The sequence below is a fragment of the Salminus brasiliensis genome, chromosome 18, assembly GCF_030463535.1.
Source record: "Salminus brasiliensis chromosome 18, fSalBra1.hap2, whole genome shotgun sequence".
Lineage (NCBI taxonomy): Eukaryota > Metazoa > Chordata > Actinopteri > Characiformes > Bryconidae > Salminus > Salminus brasiliensis.
Genome location: NC_132895.1, coordinates 13,109,180 through 13,128,499, shown reverse-complemented (window position 1 = coordinate 13,128,499; position 19,320 = coordinate 13,109,180). Strand labels below are relative to the sequence as shown.

General features: G+C 41.1%; 1 protein-coding gene across 3 annotated transcripts in view; it reads right to left on the bottom strand.

Moving 5' to 3' along the window:
• Positions 1-16,391, bottom strand: part of LOC140539394 (5-hydroxytryptamine receptor 4) — a 36,377-nt gene extending 19,986 nt beyond the window's left edge. The window contains exons 1-7 of one of the 3 annotated variants that reach the window (XM_072662099.1): positions 16,223-16,391; positions 11,344-11,443; positions 7,059-7,149; positions 6,755-6,898; positions 4,801-5,001; positions 3,391-3,544; positions 213-775 (exon numbers count right to left, since the gene is read on the bottom strand). In XM_072662099.1, coding sequence (XP_072518200.1) covers positions 213-775; positions 3,391-3,544; positions 4,801-5,001; positions 6,755-6,898; positions 7,059-7,087 — 1,091 coding nt within the window. In that variant the 5' untranslated portion in view covers positions 7,088-7,149; positions 11,344-11,443; positions 16,223-16,391. The remainder of the gene's footprint in view (positions 1-212; positions 776-3,390; positions 3,545-4,800; positions 5,002-6,754; positions 6,899-7,058; positions 7,150-11,343; positions 11,444-16,222) is intronic. The other 2 variants (XM_072662100.1, XM_072662101.1) reach the window with 2 other exon arrangements.
• Between the last annotated feature and the right edge of the window lie 2,929 nt (positions 16,392-19,320).

The window sequence follows — 19,320 nt, the reverse complement described above, 5'->3', positions numbered from 1 at the left end:
AGTTGAAATGAACATGAGTAAAAGTGCAAAATGGCCACAATGAGCTGGTATCTACTATACATAAGTGCAGCAGTATGACTCTGCTGGACCTGCAAAGATGACCCTGCTAACCCTTAAAGATAAGGCTTTCATATGTTAGATAATCTTTCATCTCCTTTCTCTCAGAACTCATTTCTGGAAGAACAGTGTGTTCAGGGGGGGACTTACTGTACCTGAGCGCGATGGAGGTGCCGTTGACAGACGCCGAGTAAGGTCTGCTGGGGCTAAAGCTTTCCTGCCGGGCATAGCGCTCATCCCCACAACACAGGATCATGAGGAAGGCTCTGCGAAAAGCCCTGTTCAGAAAGGCATAGAGGAACGGATTCAGGCCTGAGTTAACATAGCCCAGCCACAACCACGTCGTCCACATCTGCCAGGGCACGCTGTACTGGATGAAGGGGTCCACAACATTGGTGATGAAGAACGGAGCCCAGCACAGGCAGAAGCAGCCCATGATGACGGCCAGCGTCTTGGCAGCCTTGGTTTCTATCTTCATGCGGCTGGAGCTCTGGTGCACGTGGCTGTAGTAGGACGCGGGAGCGGATCCGGCGCGCTGCAATGTTCCGATCTGGCGGGCGTGCTCCATGGCAGTCACGTAGATGCGCTGATAGGCAAGAATCATTAACCCCAAGGGAACGTAGAAAGCCACCGCCGAGCAAATGAGAGCATATGGCCGGTTCACCAGGAACACACAAGACGTCTTATTGGTGCCGTGACTGAATTTCCTCTCCTCAATCTAACAAATTGGACAAACATTACAGATATTAAATTACATTGGAAATTTAATCAGTTTTGGGCCTTTTTGTCACTATACTTATACAGTGCAACAAAATTCCTATTGCATGTCCCACATTAGAAGGTCAAGGTCAGAGTGCAGCAAAGTCAACCATGTTAAGGAGCCCTTATAGCAGAGAATGTTAAGCCCTTTGCTCAAGGGTCCAACGGTGGCAGTAACCCAGATCTCTGACCACTAAGTGAGAAAATGATTAAACAGAAGAATCCTATGCATTCTTACTCTATCATTCCCTAGTGTACAACTTGACAATGCCACAGTCATCCCTAGCAGAGCATAACTGGCCCTGCTGCTTTTGGGGTGGGCACATGGTCCTCCCTTACTCTTTATTCTTTAGAGTAATGCCAGGCAATCTCAGGCAGCTGTTAGCTTGTGAAAATAGACCCAAACTGTAAATTCTCTCCTCCAAGTGCCACTATGCTTCCATTTACACTGACAGCCAAACCCTACTGCCCTAAATCTAATCTACAGGAATATTATAAGACTCCTGTGATCTTTAGACTCCAACCAATTGCATGCTGATGAAGTGCTGTTCACCGCTGTAGTGAGGTTAAAAACGACCAACTAGCCACTTAGTCTAAAGTATATGGACAAGCACATTTGAGACACCTGCTCTTTCACTGTTTCTTCTGAAATCAAGGGTATTAAAAGAGTGTATACTGCTTTTGTTGGAGAAACTCTCTACTGCCCAGGGAAGGTTTTCTACTGGATTTTGGAGCATTGCTGGGAGAATTGACTGCATTTAGCGACAAGAGCATTAGTGAGGTCAGAATATTGGATGATCACACCACACCTCATCCCCAACTCTCCAATTCATCCCAAAAAATATTGGATAAAGCACCAACCGTCATTCCAGAGAACACAGTTCCACTGCTCCCCAGCTAACACATGTTGGAAGGCTTTATACCCCTCTAGCTCACGCCTAGCATTAGGAATGGTGCCAGTCAAGCTGTGTTTGTGTATTTGCATATCTGTGTCAGCAATGGGTGCAGCTTAAAGTAACTGGTTTGGTCATTTTAATCATTAATGTTTAAATTGTTCTGACCAGAAGAGGACGGGTCCCCCTTGTGAGTCTTGGCTCCTCCCAAGGTTTCTTTTTCCTTGCCACTGTCGCCGTTGGCTGCTCACTGGGGGTCTTTGATCCATCATGTCTTACGTTATTTTCTTCTTTCTTCTTTGTCTCTGTCTTTTATTAATCACTATCTATGTAAAGCTGCTTTGTGACGACAACAGTTGTAAAAAGCGCTATACAAATAAATCTGACTTGACTTGACTTGACTGAATGCATTCATTAGAAAAGGTGTCCACAAACATTTGGACATGGTTTACAGTAGTGAACTATTTTATGTAACACATTCAAATGTATTACTTAATTCGCTAGCTTAGGTAAGTAGCATTTAACGCTTGAACATCAGACGGAGTGGTTCAAAATCGCAGACAGCCATATTAACACTGTGTAAACGCTGCTGTAGCCGCCACTAAATACTGGTGATGTTCTGAGAGCTTCGGCAGTCACTTTTATTTGTTTAAGTCAGTGATAAAGGCACTCAGTGCCTTTGGGATTATAAGATAACAAACCAATGTACATGTAATGTACAATGTAACATTTTTGTTAATATTGGACTTTTTGTCTTTTAATTAGTCAGAAATATTCCTTGCTGTCTGGTCTCTGTGGGTCACAGGAATACTGCTAACCTCAGTGCGGCAAACCTGTCCTTTTGTAGCTGTATGTGCTCTTCTGGGCAATTTCACAGGCAGACTAAAAATGTTGCTCATTGCAATTTGCATAGTATTTTTACAGAACTGTATTTCAGGCTCAGTGTTCCTGTCAAAGTAAATTACTCTCTTCAAAGTAAAGATGTTTTTTGGAGCCATGCAATAGACAATCTTTTCCCTAAAGAACCTTTCAATGGTTGGTTCTTTTATAAATGAGTGTAAAGAACCTTCCTAAAGAAGGATCTTCCTAAAACTGGACCATTTAGGGACCTTTGTTTTTAAGATTCTCTGAAAACAAACTCCCATATATATAGGATATATGGTCATATATACTATATGTTCAAATGTTTGTGGACACCCCTCCTAATAAATGGATTTAGCTACTTTGAGTTGTACCCATTGCCAACACAGATGTGCAAAATAATGCATGCACACACACACAGCTTGTCTAGTCCCTGTAGAGAAGTACTGCCAATAGAATAGAACACTCTAGAGCAGATAGACATGAACCTATTGGAACCATGCCTAATCCCAAGCATGGGCTAGATGGGTTTACAGCCCCCCAGCACTGAGCTGTGGAGCAGTGGAATTGTGTTCTCTGGAATGATGGTTGGGGCTCCACCCAATACTTGTGGGATGATCTGGGGAGTTGAGGATGAAGTGGGGTGGTGATCATCCAAAATCCTGACCTCACTAACGCTCTTGTCACTGAATGCAATCAAACCCCCAGAGACAGTTACTCCAACAAAAGCATGATAAACTCACTCTTTTTAATACCCTTAATTTCAAAAGAAAAAAGTGTCCCAATACTTTTTTATACAGTGTATCTTTATGTCACTTACAATGTCCTCGATGCCAATGGCGTTCCAGTTCTGCATGATGGGAAGGAAGGAGATGAACGAGGGGATAACCCAACATCCCCCCAGCATCAGAGACACTCTGATGGGTGTCATCTTGTTCCTGTAGACCAGCGGCTGGCAGCAAATTGCATAGTACCTGCCAAAGACGAGAACTGTGAATGATAACTGAAGTGAATATCTTGAGTGTGATTCATGGATGCTGTTGAGCAACTGGGGTGTCTTACATAACCAGTGCATCCCTAAAACAGCTTGGACACACATTGTTACTTATTTTATTTTATGCTGATTTTACCCAGAAATAAAAGTCTGTGCAAATTTCAGAGTTCAGAAATCAGGCCTTTTTTCGTTCTTTTTTTTCTGACCTGCGTGAGGCAAAAACATGAGTCATGGCTCGATGGGGTGTAGGGAAGAATGAATGACATCGTGGGATGAATAAAATTACGAAGTGGGGGAGGCGAGAATGCGACAATGTGTATGCATATGTGTGTGTGTGTTACAGAGAGCAAGAGAGAGAGAGAAAACAGTGTGTTGAGTGTTGTTGCCATATGGACCAGGTGCAGTACAAGAGACACAGCTGCTCTCTCTAAAGCCATGGGAGGTGGCATCATCCTAATAGATGAGCACAGAGATTGTGCATGCAAAACACTGCAAATTAGACATCATTAGCCTGACAAAACCCGTGCTGTCAATGAAGACATACAAGGCCTTTGGACATACGGAATACGCTGCGCTCTATTCAGAGGCTTGTAGCGGATCGTACATGTTGAAATTTCCAGAACATGGCAGTGAGTTAAAGGAAAAACTGATGACAAGCAAATCAGTGTTTCAGAACTCTGAGCCCTGGCAAGGACTCTAAATATATGACCCAGCAGGAAACATGAGACAAAAGAAATGAACAACAGCACATTCTGATACAGCATTGCGAAATTATAGTGCATTGAACAACAACAGAAACCCAAAGAGCAAACCGACACTTTTGGAAAAGCACTGAAACCGGTTTGATAAAAGTGCAATTGCGCCACGAAACGTAGGGTAAATATGTATGAACATCATAAATAAACCATGACCCACAGTGCACTAATCAGACATGACTGATTAATAAACCGAAACACATCAACCTTGGACCATTGTGTTAGTCATTCCCATTAAATTCAATGGAGCTCTAAAGTGGGCTCTCCGCCACCGCTATAATGAGGCCACGGTAATAATGACAGGATCTGATCCAGCTCATAAGCCAACTGTGTAACATTTACAAACTTTTACGCAATTCATTTCTGATTATTTAGAGCGAGTAGTAAAGCATCATAAAACTATTAATAATAACCCAGAAGCACATCAGATAACTTCCTGATAAGATGTGCACCTCGGGCCATTAGCTGGAATCACATGTACCTGTCCAGAGCGATGCAGCACAGGTGCAGTATGGATGCAGTGGTCAGCAGAACGTCCAGTGAGGTGCGAACCAGACAGAACGTCTCTCCATAACTCCAGTGGCCTGTGGTGAGCTCTATGGCTGCAAACGGCATCACTAACAGTGCGACCAAAAGGTCGGCAAAGGCCAGAGACACTATGAAGTAGTTGGTCTTCTTCTTCCTGACATTTGGTAAAAAAAAAAAAAGAGAGAGTTAGCTTAACTAAAAATGATTACTTATTAGAAAAATAGCTGCTAGAGTATCGCACTAACCTGTGCTGCACTCTACTGTTTTTAACATAGTATGCACATTTGTATGCATACTACTAGATTATGGAGCACTGCTGTGAGGTCCCCAACTCATTCCAAATGTATTGGATGGAGCACCATCATTCCAGAGAACACTACTCCACAGCTCAATGCTGGGGGGGTGGTTTATACCCCTCAAGCCCACGTTTGGCATTAGGTATAGTGCTATCTGCTCTAGGGAGACTTCTTCTGTTGGCAATATTTCTCTACAGGGACTAGACAAGCTGTGTGTGCATTTGCACATCTATGTCAGCAAGGGGTGCAAATTAAAGTAGCAGAATGCATTCATTAGAAGGAGTGTCCACAAACATTTGGATATATAGTGTATAAAACATAATTCCCAATTTCACAAATGCTGCAACTGCCCGACATTCGAACATGCAATCGTCCTACTAACTCACATCTCATGTGGCCCTTTTGTATTATTGAATTGTGCAACCGCATTTTGGGCTCTTCATAATTTTAAGGATGAACTCATGAGGCGAAAATTCCCGACTGACATATTACTTCTCAGTTACAACATCATTCAATCCACTGGCTTAACAACCTCTGGTCCTGGTCTAAATCCCCAGATCCCCGGCAAACAGCTGTGATTTATGCTTTGGTGATTCTGAGCTGGGGAATTCCACCCTTTCAGCATGACTTAATTATAATGATATAATAATAAAAATTGAATTGTATTTATAAGCCCCTTTCAGTTTACTCTGGGATGCTGTATAACAATCAAACAGTACATAAATAAAAGGCCATTCTTTAAATATAAAATACATTATTTTATTAGAATATATATATATATATATATATATATATATATATATATATATATATATATATATATATTTTATTTTTTTTAATTTTTTTTTTAACTAACATACAATTTTCAGTAATTATGAACGCATTAAAGGGCCTGTGTCATAGAAAATCACGTGTGAATAAAATAATTGAATGTAGCATGTCCATATAGTCCAAATATGGATGCTAGATGTGAAAGCAAAGACAAAAAAAAACATTTTCAATTTAATGTTTTTGTGATGTTACAAATGTACCTGTATCCACCTATTCTAATGACAACAGTGCAGCCCTGCCCATTTACACTGAAGATATATGATGTGTTGCAGCCCTTACTGCTTTTTAACTGAGACAAAATACAGGACTGCCAATCAGAACAGTATTGGGACATCTGCTCATTCACTGTTTCTTCTGAAACCAATGGAATTAAAAATGAGTTTCTTTTGTTGGAGTAACTGTCTCTACTTTCCAGAGCTTTCTACTAGATTATGTTGGTTGATCACCATCCCACCTCATTCCCAAATCTCCAGTGCAGTTAGCCCACACCTAGCATTATGCATGGTGCCAATAGGTTCATGTGTATCTGATAGTCCTGTTCTAAATTGTTCTCAGCTTGGAAGTACGATTTTATGAAAAATATATATTGGAATATAACTATTTTTTTAGGATCAATGTAGATCTTCAGTGGCATTGCTCCAAATAATGCAGTTTGTCCACTTTGTTGTATAGTGGTTGTAATAACAACAACATGGTATGTTTTGCACATTTGTTCGCATGACAGGTTCTAAATCAGTGCACTGTTGTTTCAGGTGATATCTAGGGCAGGAAGAGTCTTACCTCAGCTGCCTGTCTTTACATAGAGCCACCATCACCAGCAGGTTACCAAGAACAGTCATTATGATAATGGTGGCCAGGAAGAAGGTCAGAACGATCCTCTCCAAGGGGTTAAAAATGTGCTCAGTCACCACTTCATCAACTGAACTGGAAGTAAATAAGAGCAGTGATTATAGGAAGATTGGCTCATGTCACGGAGTTGGTAACCAGTCAAAGACAGGAATACGCCTTCACAACTAGAACTGTTCCCACCGGAGAATTAAAATCAGTAAAATAGCTCAAACACAGCATAATATAATATCCTTACTCTTCTGTTGGGTCTGATGTTGTGGCCATCACTGGTCATCTGCATGGAGACGGTCAGATGGGATTCCTCCACACTAGACACAGCAGCGCCTCTGCAAGGAGAGAAATAACAAGCTCAATTTCTCACATCTCAAACTCAATCATATTCTCGCAGAATGAACTTCTATGTGACCAAATCATATCTTCCAAATGAAAGATGGGTCTGTCATCAGGCCTTCTGAAAAAAAAAAGAAAAAGCCACAAGCCAAATACAGGCACTATCGGGTACCTTGTATTAGTCACTCTTAGAGGAATGGAATAAGGTCTTTTGGACAATAACACCTTAAAGGCATTTATGTAAATAAAAAAAGATTCAATAATGCAGATTGTCTCTTGACAGATATGAAGAAGCGAAGGCAGAATTTTCTCTTACAGATATGCTTCCTCAGAGGAAGTACATGAATGTGACCCATATTTAAGTGTCCCTGACCTTTTACATTCTCACACAAAACTGAGCCGACAAGCATTTAAGAACCAGGCCCACAAACTTTACAGCTTATTTTTAAGGGACCCATATCTTACATTTGACATTTTCTATCCTATATTATTCTCAATTTAGGTGACCATTACCCCTAAAATGAACCAAGCTTTATCACACGGTTTTTAGACTGTGCTCTCTAGGCTGATAGATGTAAATGAGCTCTGTTTCCAATGTATTATACAGCTGCCCTGTACTGGGCCCTATTCTTGAAGCAGTCCAGGCTAAAACACTCTGCATACATTATATACACAGATGTTTATAAACACCCCTTCTAAAGAATGCTTTCAGCTACTTTAGGTTGCACCCATTGCTGACACCGCTTGTCTAGTCCCTGTAGAGAAGTATTACCAATAGAATGGGTAAACATGAACTCATTGGCAGCTTGTTTAGAGGAATATAAAGCTCCCCCAGCATTGAGCTGGAATGAGTATTGGTGCTCCATCCAATACTTGTGGAATGAGTTGGGGAGTTGACCTCACTAACACTCTTGTCACTGAAAGCAATGCCACACAATCTACTGTCCAGCCTTCCCTGGACAGTAACTCCAACAAAAGCAGGATGAAGTCTTTTTTACATTTACATTTACATTTATGGCATTTAGCAGACGCTCTTATCCAGAGCGACTTACAAAGTGCTTTACTATTTACCCAAGAAAAGCCTTAGCTAGCTAGAATAGACTAATAATACAAAAGATACCTCCAAGCTTAGACATTGCTAAACACAATACAATAAGGCGACCATAGAACTATTCGTCCAAGTACTCTCTGAAGAGGTGGGTCTTCAGTCTGCGTTTGAAGACAGCGAGCAACTCGGCCGTTCGGACACCCAGGGGCAGCTCGTTCCACCACTTTGGTGCCAGGACAGAGAAAAGCCTGGACGCTTGTCTTCCGCGGATTTTGAGGGATGGCGGGTCGAGCCGAGCCGTACTTGAAGCTCGAAGGGCTCTTGGTGCGGATCGGCTTTTGACCATTGCCATCAGATACGGAGGGGCTGGTTCTTGGCTTTGTAGGCCAGCGTCAGGGTTTTAAATCTGATGCGGGCAGCTACAGGAAGCCAGTGGAGGGAACGCAGCAGTGGAGTGACATGGCTAAATTTTGGGACATTGAAGACATTTTTTAATACCCTTGATTTCAGAAGAAACAGTGAATGAGCAGGTGTCCATATAGTGCAAATGTCAAGGGAATGGAACAGGGAATCTAATCCTAGTCTGCTGTTGGGAGGGCAGTGATGTTTTCCACCACGCTACACCAACATTTAAAACAATTAATGAAACATTTATACCATAAAGCCAAAATATCCTCACACTGTCTCAATGCGGTCATGTTGACGGACCAGTCTTTCAATCCGTTTTCCTCTTTCTGACATCCTTTTTAAAAAACTGCAAACAAATCTAACACAGGGAAGACGCCACCTCATTCTGAGAGCCCAAGCACACAGCAAGGACACTTCATCATCACACTATTAGTGTCCAGGCCACAGTGGCCAGATCACACCCTGAGCCGAAAGCACTCTGGAGGCACGTCCTTCAGGAGTGGAGTGAGGTCCTGCTGGCTACACAGAAGAGAAGTGTGATGCATTTTTCCAACTGGTGAACTCAATTCTGCGACTTCTGCCCAATCGCTCTACCTTCCCTTTTTTTTTTTTAAATCAGCCCTGAGACTACACAGGTGTACCAAAGTCTTTGACGCCAAGTTTGCCATTTCAGCTCTGGTCACTCACAGGGGACTGCAAATTTTCACAACAGTCTTGAACTTTGCAGTTTTCTAAATGGACTCATGAAAGATGTATAAGCAGAGTGTCAATGAGTGTGAAAACTGTGGCCTGCGTTCTACCACTAGATCCTCACAAACCGCAGCTCATGAGTTTCTGAGGGCCATCTATTCACGGCCACTCTAAGGACTTGGAGCATGGCTAACAGGGTAAGGTTTAAGCAGAGAGGTCTGTCCTACTTGAGGAGAATTGTAGGGCTGCTGGAACAAGATCAATTGTCCTTAAAAACGCGGTGGGAGCGAGGCTGCCAATTCTGAGCACGACGTTACTCCCTGACCTTTTCTTTCTCACATGAAGCGAAGTGCAAATGTGCATGCATCCATCAAACCACACTGAACCACACTTTCATTTCCACCTATCGAAGAACACATGCAGGTGTGAACATGGTTTATTGGAAAGTGTAGAGCCAAATACACACCCAAAGTACACACAGACTGGATTAAAAGGACAAGAACTTGGGCAGGTCTTAAAAAAGGACTTCATTTCAGAATGTTCTGTTCATTGTATGTTTAGTCAGCTGAAATTACAGGGTAATAAATGGGAGAAAATTAAAATCCTAAAATACTTCTACAGAAACCTATTAGTTACTAATGAATTCCTCATGGTAACAGGCTATGAGTGTAAGCACAAATGTAAATGCTCTCCAAAAACACTCAAATGAAACAGTTAAAAAATTAAACAAGGGGAAAAGTTTGTAATCCCACTTTCTTAAAACATAAAGGTGCTTCAAATGGTTCTTTGAGTGATGCCATAGAACAGTGTTTCTCAACTTTGGCCCTGAAGGCACCCTGCCCTGCTCATTTATTGCTTTCCCTTCTCTCAACACACCTGATTCAAGTAATCAGTTAATCAACAGGTGCTTTTAGAGTTGAAAGGGGTGTGTTAAAGCAGGGAAAGCACTAAAATATGCAAGGCAGGGTGTCTCCAGAACAGGGTTAAGGAATACTGTCATAAAAGAACTACAATTGGTTCCATAAAGAATGTGTGAGTATGAAGTATGAACCATCCTTCCAAAGAATTTTTCAAAGAAAAAAAAGTTGCGTGCCACTTTGCCATCAGCAGCCGAAGTCAGAAAGAGTACAATTGGCTGTGCTCTTTCCATGTGGGTAGATAGATGGGTGATGTTGGCTGGCACAGACATCTATTAGCTGGTGCTGTGGAGTAACGGCTGCCTAGCAATGCTGCATCAGCGGAAGTTCGAAAAGAGGTAGTGGCTATACCTTCCTAGCAAGCATTGCTAGTGCTAGGGGGAGTTAGGATCAGGTGGGTTCATTGACAGTACCAAATTCGGATAAAAAGGTAATAATTTGACAAACAAATTTCTATTTCTAAGAACAGCTGGTGAGGGCCATGGTTCTTTATGAAACCAAAAGATGTTTTTTTCTGTAGTGTAGCTGACAGAACCATATGTAGCACCTTTATTTTTAAGAGTGCTGTTATGTCCTGGACTCATCAGCATCAGATCCAAAGACGAGTTTAGGAGAATCTGGTACATCCGTGCCGTCAAAGATGAGGCTGCTCCGCCAAAAACAGATCTCTAGAACAAACGGCCTCATGGGGAAATAGCTTGCTTGTGCTGGTTGTGAGAAATAACATACTTGCACAATTTGTTTAAGGAACTAATTAAAGGGATCAAGTCTAAAGTCAGGCTCCCAGAACTCTGCAGCTGAGAGACAGCAGAAAAAAATAATAAATCCACCACCAGTTATCATATTTTAGAGAATAATCACTCTCATGTCAATATGGATGGACACCATGAACATTCTCATGACTGTCCCTAATATACACAGTTAACGTGATACAAACACATGAGGGAAAAAAAAAACTGCAGTGACAAATGCTATGATAATCAATTTCAACACCTTCCCACACAGCCCTTTTTTTAATTCCGCTCCATCAGACAAACTGAATGCTTTCAGCTGCGTTTACATTTAAAGGCATATATCACAATCTGCACAAACAGAAAAAGCATGTGGAATTGGCATGTTAATGTTACCTTTGGACAAGATCATCTCAGCCTTAGTCTAGTCACGTCTGGAACCTGCACAGGTCTTCATCAGCAACAGCACAACAGGAGCAAACAACAAGCAAAGCATCTGAGAGAGAGAATGCATCAGAAACACATCAGAACCAGTTCTAGCAGAAATGTATAGATAAAGAGACACACACAAGAACATTTACTGATAGACCGCGATCCTCACATGGGTCATAAGGTCCCCCAGAAGGTCCAATTTAGTTCCTGAGGACCAGTTTAATAAGCACTGCTGTAGAGTAGAGATCCCTGCAGCTAAACTGGTCAGCTTTAACAATTAAAGACCCTGTTCACACCTGGTCACTTTAACCATCTTATCAGGATTATATCTCAGAAGAGACACATAAAAAATGTGAGTGTAAATGCACCCAAGATGCATTTAAACCACTTCAGGCGATGGTTAGGGACACATTTGACCAGCTTATAGCAGTGTAAATGCTTTGGTCTCTCCAAGATGCATTCCACAATCAAAACCCCTCCTAATACAACCGAAACTCCAGTTATGTGCAACGAGTGAATTTGCATATTCCATCCCACACAGCAATCGGCTTTCAGTCTGACTAACTGAAGACTGCCCAGTGTAAATGCATATGGCTAAAATCTTATCAAAATACTAACTAGATATTAGTCTTATGGACCCCGTTTACCCCTGTTGTTTTAAATGTGTCTTGGTTGTGTTTGCACCTGCATGGGCAGTGGTGGCTCAGCGGTTAGAGCACCGGGCTATTGATAACAAGGTTGTGGGTTTGATACCCGGACTCGGCAACCTGCCACTGTTGGGCCCTTGAGCAAGGCCCTTTACCCTCTCTGCTCCCCGGGCGCTGGAGTTGGCTGCCCACTGCTCTGGGTGTGTGTGTACTCACTGCCCCTAGTTCACTAGTGTGTGTGTGTGTGTTCACTACCACAGATGGGTTAAATGCAGAGGACACATTTTGCTGTACAGTGTACAGTGACAAATACGTGCACCATTACTTACTTACTTACCATGTTTATGTAGTCTATATGTAGGTATAATCCCGATACTCAAGATGCATGAAGTGAACAGGTGTAAACAGGGTCATGATGTGGCCAGGTCTCAAAAATGCTTCTTAAATGCTTCTTGCCTTGGAGGTTCAGTTCTAGGAGAACCCTTTAACCTTATAAATCTGTTTATAAAAACGTTTTACATTACAAATAATTTTGTAAACCTTACACAGGTTCCTCACACATTTCTTTGACAAGCATGGTTATTTAAAGAACTATATGTTGGCCACCAAAAGTGGTTCTTCTGTAGCAGCACTCAAGCCAACCATTTCTGACACCTTTGTTTTAAAGACTGTCTGCAGGAAGGGTGTACATGACATCTCCGTCTCGGTTGAAATCCTCTTTTTAACACAGTACAAACAAACAGGATGCTAAGTGTTCACCAGAATTCCACAGAAGCACTTAGCATCTAACCGCAAATTCTAAAGAAAAAGACGATAGAATAAATGTGAATCTTAACAAAGTGCACACAAAAGCAGCAATTAGCTTATCACGGAAGCTGCCTTGCTCACAGAGGGTGTTCCCTGCTAAAATCCCCGAAAACAGCTCCAACATTTTGAAATAAAATGAAAAACTGCTTTTTGCAGAGCAATTAATCCCAATTGTTTTGATTCATGATGAGGTGAAAGACTTGGTGTCAGTCCTTAAAACCCTTATCTTTCAGATTATGAGTCCATCTTTAAAGGAATAACTAAAGGAATTAATATGATTCATCACTTATCTCACTTACCTCAGCTAATCAGCCAGGATAGGTTTGGTATCTGGCGTTTGCTTCTCTAGTTTAGAACAAGAGATGCTAGGCTAACATTACTAATAAACTGACTTATCTGACTTAAACTCTCTTAAAAGCACATCTCTGTAAATATATACACAAAAAATGTCCCTCAACCTGCTGAAAATGTGTTTAAATCTTCATTTGACAGGTCAATTGCAAAATCCCTGGACTGTTACATCACAGTCTTGTCTCATTACATTTACATATACATGCAACAGCTATGTCAAGAGAATATAGAAGGAGAACTATGGCTGTAGAAAACATGGACACTGGTTCCATTCCTGTTCGCTCTATAGAAATGAATCCAAAATTGTCCGCCATGTTATCAAATTTGCAACCAGAGTCTACACATGATGGACCAGAGACGGAGTCAGACTCGCCTACTCATTAGGTAGGTGAAGTAAAGGTGCACGTATTTGTCACTGTACAGTGTACAGCGAAATGTGTCCCCCGCATTTAACCCATCTGGTAGTGAACACACACTCACACACACACGTGTTAGGGGCAGTTAGTACACACACACACACCCAGAGCGGTGGGCAGCCAACTCCAGCGCCCGGGGAGCAGAGAGGGTAAAGGGCCTTGCCCAACAGTGGCAACTTGCCGAGCCCGGGAATCGAACCCACAACCCTGTTATCGATATCCCGGCGCTCTAACCACTGAGCCACCACTGCCCCTTCTCCCAGACCAAGCGTGTCTCAGACCACCAGAAGCAAAGCGGATTTTCCCCCTGGATATGTCTTCTACTGCATGTAATGAACAGAAAGTGTGTGGTACATGTCTTGCTGTCCGTTTCTTCCAGCCAAGTCTGTCAATCACTTAATTTCTGATACATGATGCAGCAAAATAAAGTTTTACACACTGATTTCTGATGGAAAATTAAATGTGCCAATATTAGCACATGAAAAACTAACTGTTAGAATTTGTAGACACTGGAGATGATTAGAGGAGAAAAATAACTTGGAAATGGGCTGTTTTTGTCTTTAAAACATATGGGGATGGGATGAGCTACACTCACATACAGCAACCAGACAGCAGAGGTGCCAGACCCGTGGTTGCTTCACTTTTGAGAGATATTGCTCTGTCCATGATTTCTTTAGTCATTGGCTTAAGTGGTAATAGCCAGGCTAAAAGCTAACAATACTAGACCCTACTACAATCTCTTCAGCAAGCCAACCACATATAGCGAGTGCCTTCAATGACGAGCCATCCACGACGGCCAGGAAGAAAGAGCTGTGTGTCTTGGGGAAGCTGATGATGCACTGAGGGTTAGTTGGGTTATTGTCAGGTGCTGGGCTAAAAGCTAACCCTACTAGACCTAGTTGTTGTTACAGTTAAAAGCTAGGCTAAGCCAAGCCACACTAGCCTATGCTAAGCTGCTGTAGGCTGTCAAGATGCATTAAGCCAGCCAATAAAAGCAGAGCTCAAAATGTGTTTCTTTCTAAGGTAAAATAACAGGGTTGTAAATTGGCTTGTAAAACCATATCACAGCATTTGTCACCCCAACCAAAGTAAAAAACGTACTGTTTAGTTGTTTAAAACAACTTAAAATGCTCAGTAATTGCATGATCCCCTTATAGATGTTTATTAGGTTTATAGAAACATATTTTTTTTAACTTGCTTACATAACATTTTGTTACATTGTTTTGAAGGAAGTAAGTTTAGATTGTGGCACGTCTTCACCATGATGAGTCTGGTGTCAGTCCAGGTCCAGTTGTTTATCAGCAACATTAAGCCTAACAGCCCCTTTCCTGTTGTAAACTAAATAAGCACATGTCAGATATTAAACGTCTATTTTGAGCAACTGCTTTTGGGCTAAATGATAAATCATGTTTATTTGTTTTCACTGAACTATTCCTTTAACTGTGCCCCTTAAGAGTGGAGCAAATAATCCAGTTCAGAAACAGTACACTCCATGAAAATGAAACAGAAATTGACCTTAAGCTTGTGGTAGGGGCCTGTTACCATTCGTCTTACTTTCAAAAGTTCTATTTTGCAATGTGCTGTTGAGTGTGGAAAAAAAGCTAAATCCACTTTTCAAAGGGCATGAGTGAGGAAGGCTTGTGGGACTTGACTGGAAAAATCTTATCTCATAAAATCTCACCTCAGGACACACCTTGTCTGAGCCATATTGACCAATTTTATTCCACTAGGAGTGACCGATATGGCAGAAATATAGACACAATATAGTCCACAACAGCTTTAGCATGAACATATGGATAAACAGACAGACCTGAGACATTTACTATTAAACAGTGCTTCTCAAACTGGCCTCATGGTGCCCCAGAAGATCCACATTTTTGCAGAACGTTTGGATGTCTTATGGACCAGGTTGAGAAGCGCGACTGAAAGACATCCTTAAGAGAAGGAGCTAAACTGATCATACACTTTTACACACAACCTTATAAATCATATAACCTTATAAATCGGTGGTTTGTTGAGGTCTGATGAGATGATGAATGGCAAAGAGCAGCAGTAGTGGCACTTTTTCCCAAAATTATATCAAATTCAATAATTCAATTACAGTACAATAATTGACAAAAAATTCAATCACAAACTAAACTGACTAATGAAACATGCAGCTGGTCGGTGTTCTGTAAATACTCACAATGGCCACGATATGCTTATGCTTATGCATTTCTCACAATGACTTGTAGAGCCATATTGCCCACCTCAATGGACTCATCAGGCTATTAATGTAATGTTATGGGAAATGAAGATGTATGCACAGATGTATACACAGGGATGTTTGCAAACTGGTTGGGTCAAATATTTGTGTCATTCATATTGAAGCAAGTTGCATTACAGGTAAGGAATAATTTAGATAGTAAGTAAATTGTAACAAGGGAAAAACATTTCCCCCAAAATCAGTAGCAAGCTTAATTATTAATACAACAAGAAGAGAACATTATAAGAAATCATATTAAATACATACTTCTGTTAAGTTGTTCTGCTCCAGTTATATAGTTACAGGCCTATTTACAGTGTAAAGCAGCATCCTGTATAGCCCCGTACTATAAGTCTGATACAAATCATTTTACTCACCCGGGTCTTTGTGCCTCAATAATCCTCATCCATGAACAGTGTGCCTTCATCAAACGCTGGTTGTTTCTGTAAACTGTCATAATCCATTCTTCGAGAGGACTGAAGTTAGGTGATGAGTGCTTGTGCCGTCTGAGCAGTTCAGCCAGGAGTGTGATGCAGGTCTGCTGGAGAGTAAGGTGCACGCACACTCCCTGTTTCGCCTGTTTACACTTTACAAGAGGAGCGCCTTGATCTTCATCCTGGAACAACAGTGCCACCCAATGTTTGATGAAAAGCTGCCTGAACTTTCATTAGATCAGACTGTAGATCTAAGCAAGTTGAAATGTTCATGTAAGGAGCTTCCATACAGCCACCCTAAAGACCTGGGTATGTAATGCCACACACATACTATATACATCTATTTCCAGAGGAAAATAAATTATCTGTTTGAACTGGAGTAGACTGTGATGTGCCAGTTTTTTTGTGAACTGGGCAGAGTAAGCCTATTAGGGGGCTTTTGGATGTTTTGCAGTACTGCACATTACTTGTTAGATTAGTCCCTTGTTCCATATCCACCGCCAAGGTCTAATTATTGTTGCAAAAGCTCAAAGTGCAGTTTGCCAGGGAGGCCTCATGAACTGATACAAAATCTAAACCTTTCACACGTCGCCTTGCTCCTGCTCCTTTAAGATTTTCACTGATGTAATCACTATTATTAGCATCCCTCAAATAGCCAGGGTTTTCCTCACAGTGCTTATATGCTCCTTCTTAAAGAAAACGATTCTGGATGTTACTGTTCATGGCCATCATAAACCATTTCAGTGACATTCAGAGATTTCCTAAGAAGTACTCTAAAAGGTACCCGATATAAATGTTAATTGATATTCATAGCTATAACAATGGCATTAATTTGATATTTCTGTATAATATAGCTCCACCCCTGCCCTCACCAGAAATTCATATAATATACAACAAAATGGCATATTATTTTCTGTAACTTAATCAAGAAAGAATCTAATGAAATCTAAGTTTATTTGTCACATAAAACGCAGTACAACTAGCAGAAAAATGCTGAGGATGAAATGTATTATAAATAAAGATTGAAAGAAAAAACACAAGAAAATAAAATAAATATAAATTATAATACATTTATATGTTTCTAAATATAAATAACTTTTTTAATTGCATAATGAAATCTTTGCTATTTTAGTAAAATTTGAGAATTGCCCTGGACTTTACTACATCAGGCTCACAATTCAGTATTCTCAGTACAATATAATATATTGAATAAGATTTGGATGCATATACTGATAACTATCGATGGGGTCACATCATCTACTAATAAAACAACTGGTCAAAGGAGTGGGCACATAACTAGTGAAGGTTGTTTGCAAACTGTATTGGATTTGAACTTTTCCAAAACATCCTTCTTTCTCATTCAGGAAAATGTTCAAAAGTAAAAAACTTTTTAGCCATTTGTGCTGCAGTAGATTTTCTGCAGAATTGGACAGGCAGGCTAGTCTTCTCCCCAAATGCACACCAGTGAGCCTTGAACTAACCAGAACTAACCACTGCATACTGGGAACACCCCACAGGATCTGCCATTTTGGAGATCATCTACTCATCACCATATGGCCCCTGTTTGGCTCAGTGGCTCAGATCCTTACATTTGTCTAATTTGACCCGATTCCAACACATCAACTACTGACTGTTCACTGCCCAATCCATTCACCCCTTCACATGTACCGTTGTAACCAGATACTCAATGTTACTCCCTTCACTTGTCAGTGGTTTTAATGTTATGGCTAATTGGTGTACACTTTCTCATTAGTGTTTAGAGCTAACATTTACTTCATCAACCTTTACCTCTTTCTAAAGTTGTATGACTACACAGATAATGCAGGATTCCTACACAGGTCTGGAAAGCCTGGAAAAGCATGACATTTAAAAGTCCTGGAAAAGAAAGTCATCTTCTGAAAAAGGGATATCTTTTACATTGTTAATGTTTGTAGATTAAAAATCAAGACTAATTTGTGTAATGAGCAAAAATGTAGAAATGGTAATATATTTAAAATGCTCTAAAATGCCTGAAATGAAGGTACAGAACTGCAGAAATAAGGAAGAGACTTTCTGTAGAACTCATCTATACAATATATAATATAATATGAAATAATATAATAAAATAAGATAATATAAGATAATGTAATAAATCATTCAGTCAAAAACTGCATTAGCACAAATAGCTTCTCGTCTTCTGCTGTTCCGTAAACGCCAGTACAGCCATAAAAGCACACTTTCTTCATTGTTTTAACGTTTTTCCTGCTGTTTTCCCAGCAGAGAATAAAAGTTCATCTTAATCTCACTGAGATTTCGTTGATCAGAGGAACCGAGGCTATTTCTTCAGACTGCAGGATGGGCTATTAGGAGCCACTGGGTGGCAGTCATGATTACCTCAGCATCTCTTAACCAACTTCAGTAAGATCCGCCTGCTGACAGGACTGTAGGTTTTAAGCACCTGTATTATGGCATTAACTGCTTATAAACGAAATATCGTACCGTTACTTGCAGATGCAAACAAAGCTTTTTTTACACCACCTGTATCCCGACAAGCCCCGCCTCCTGCGTTACTCCTACGTTCACTGTTCTTGGATGGGCGTAAACATGACCTTTATCCAATACTCGTACAGGAGGCGTGGCTTAAGACGATACAGGTGGGAGACCCTGGTATTGGATTGGATGTTCACTGTTTGATAGCCTTAAAATCATTTGAATGTGTGTGTGTTTGTGGCGTGTGTATGTATGTGTGCTTCTCAGTGTGTGTGTGTGCGCGAGGCACACACTGAGTCATATTGACTCCTCCTGACTCCTTCTGACCACTTATGACTCCTACTGACTCCTCCTGACTCCTTCTGACCACTTATGACTCCTCCTGACTCCTTCTGACCACTTATGACTCCTACTGACTCCTCCTGACTCCTTCTGACCACTTATGACTCCTACTGACTCCTCCTGACTCCTTCTGACCACTTATGACTCCTTCTGACTCATTCTGACCACTTATGACTCCTACTGACTCCTTCTGACTCCTTCTGACCACTTATGACTCCTCCTGACTCCTT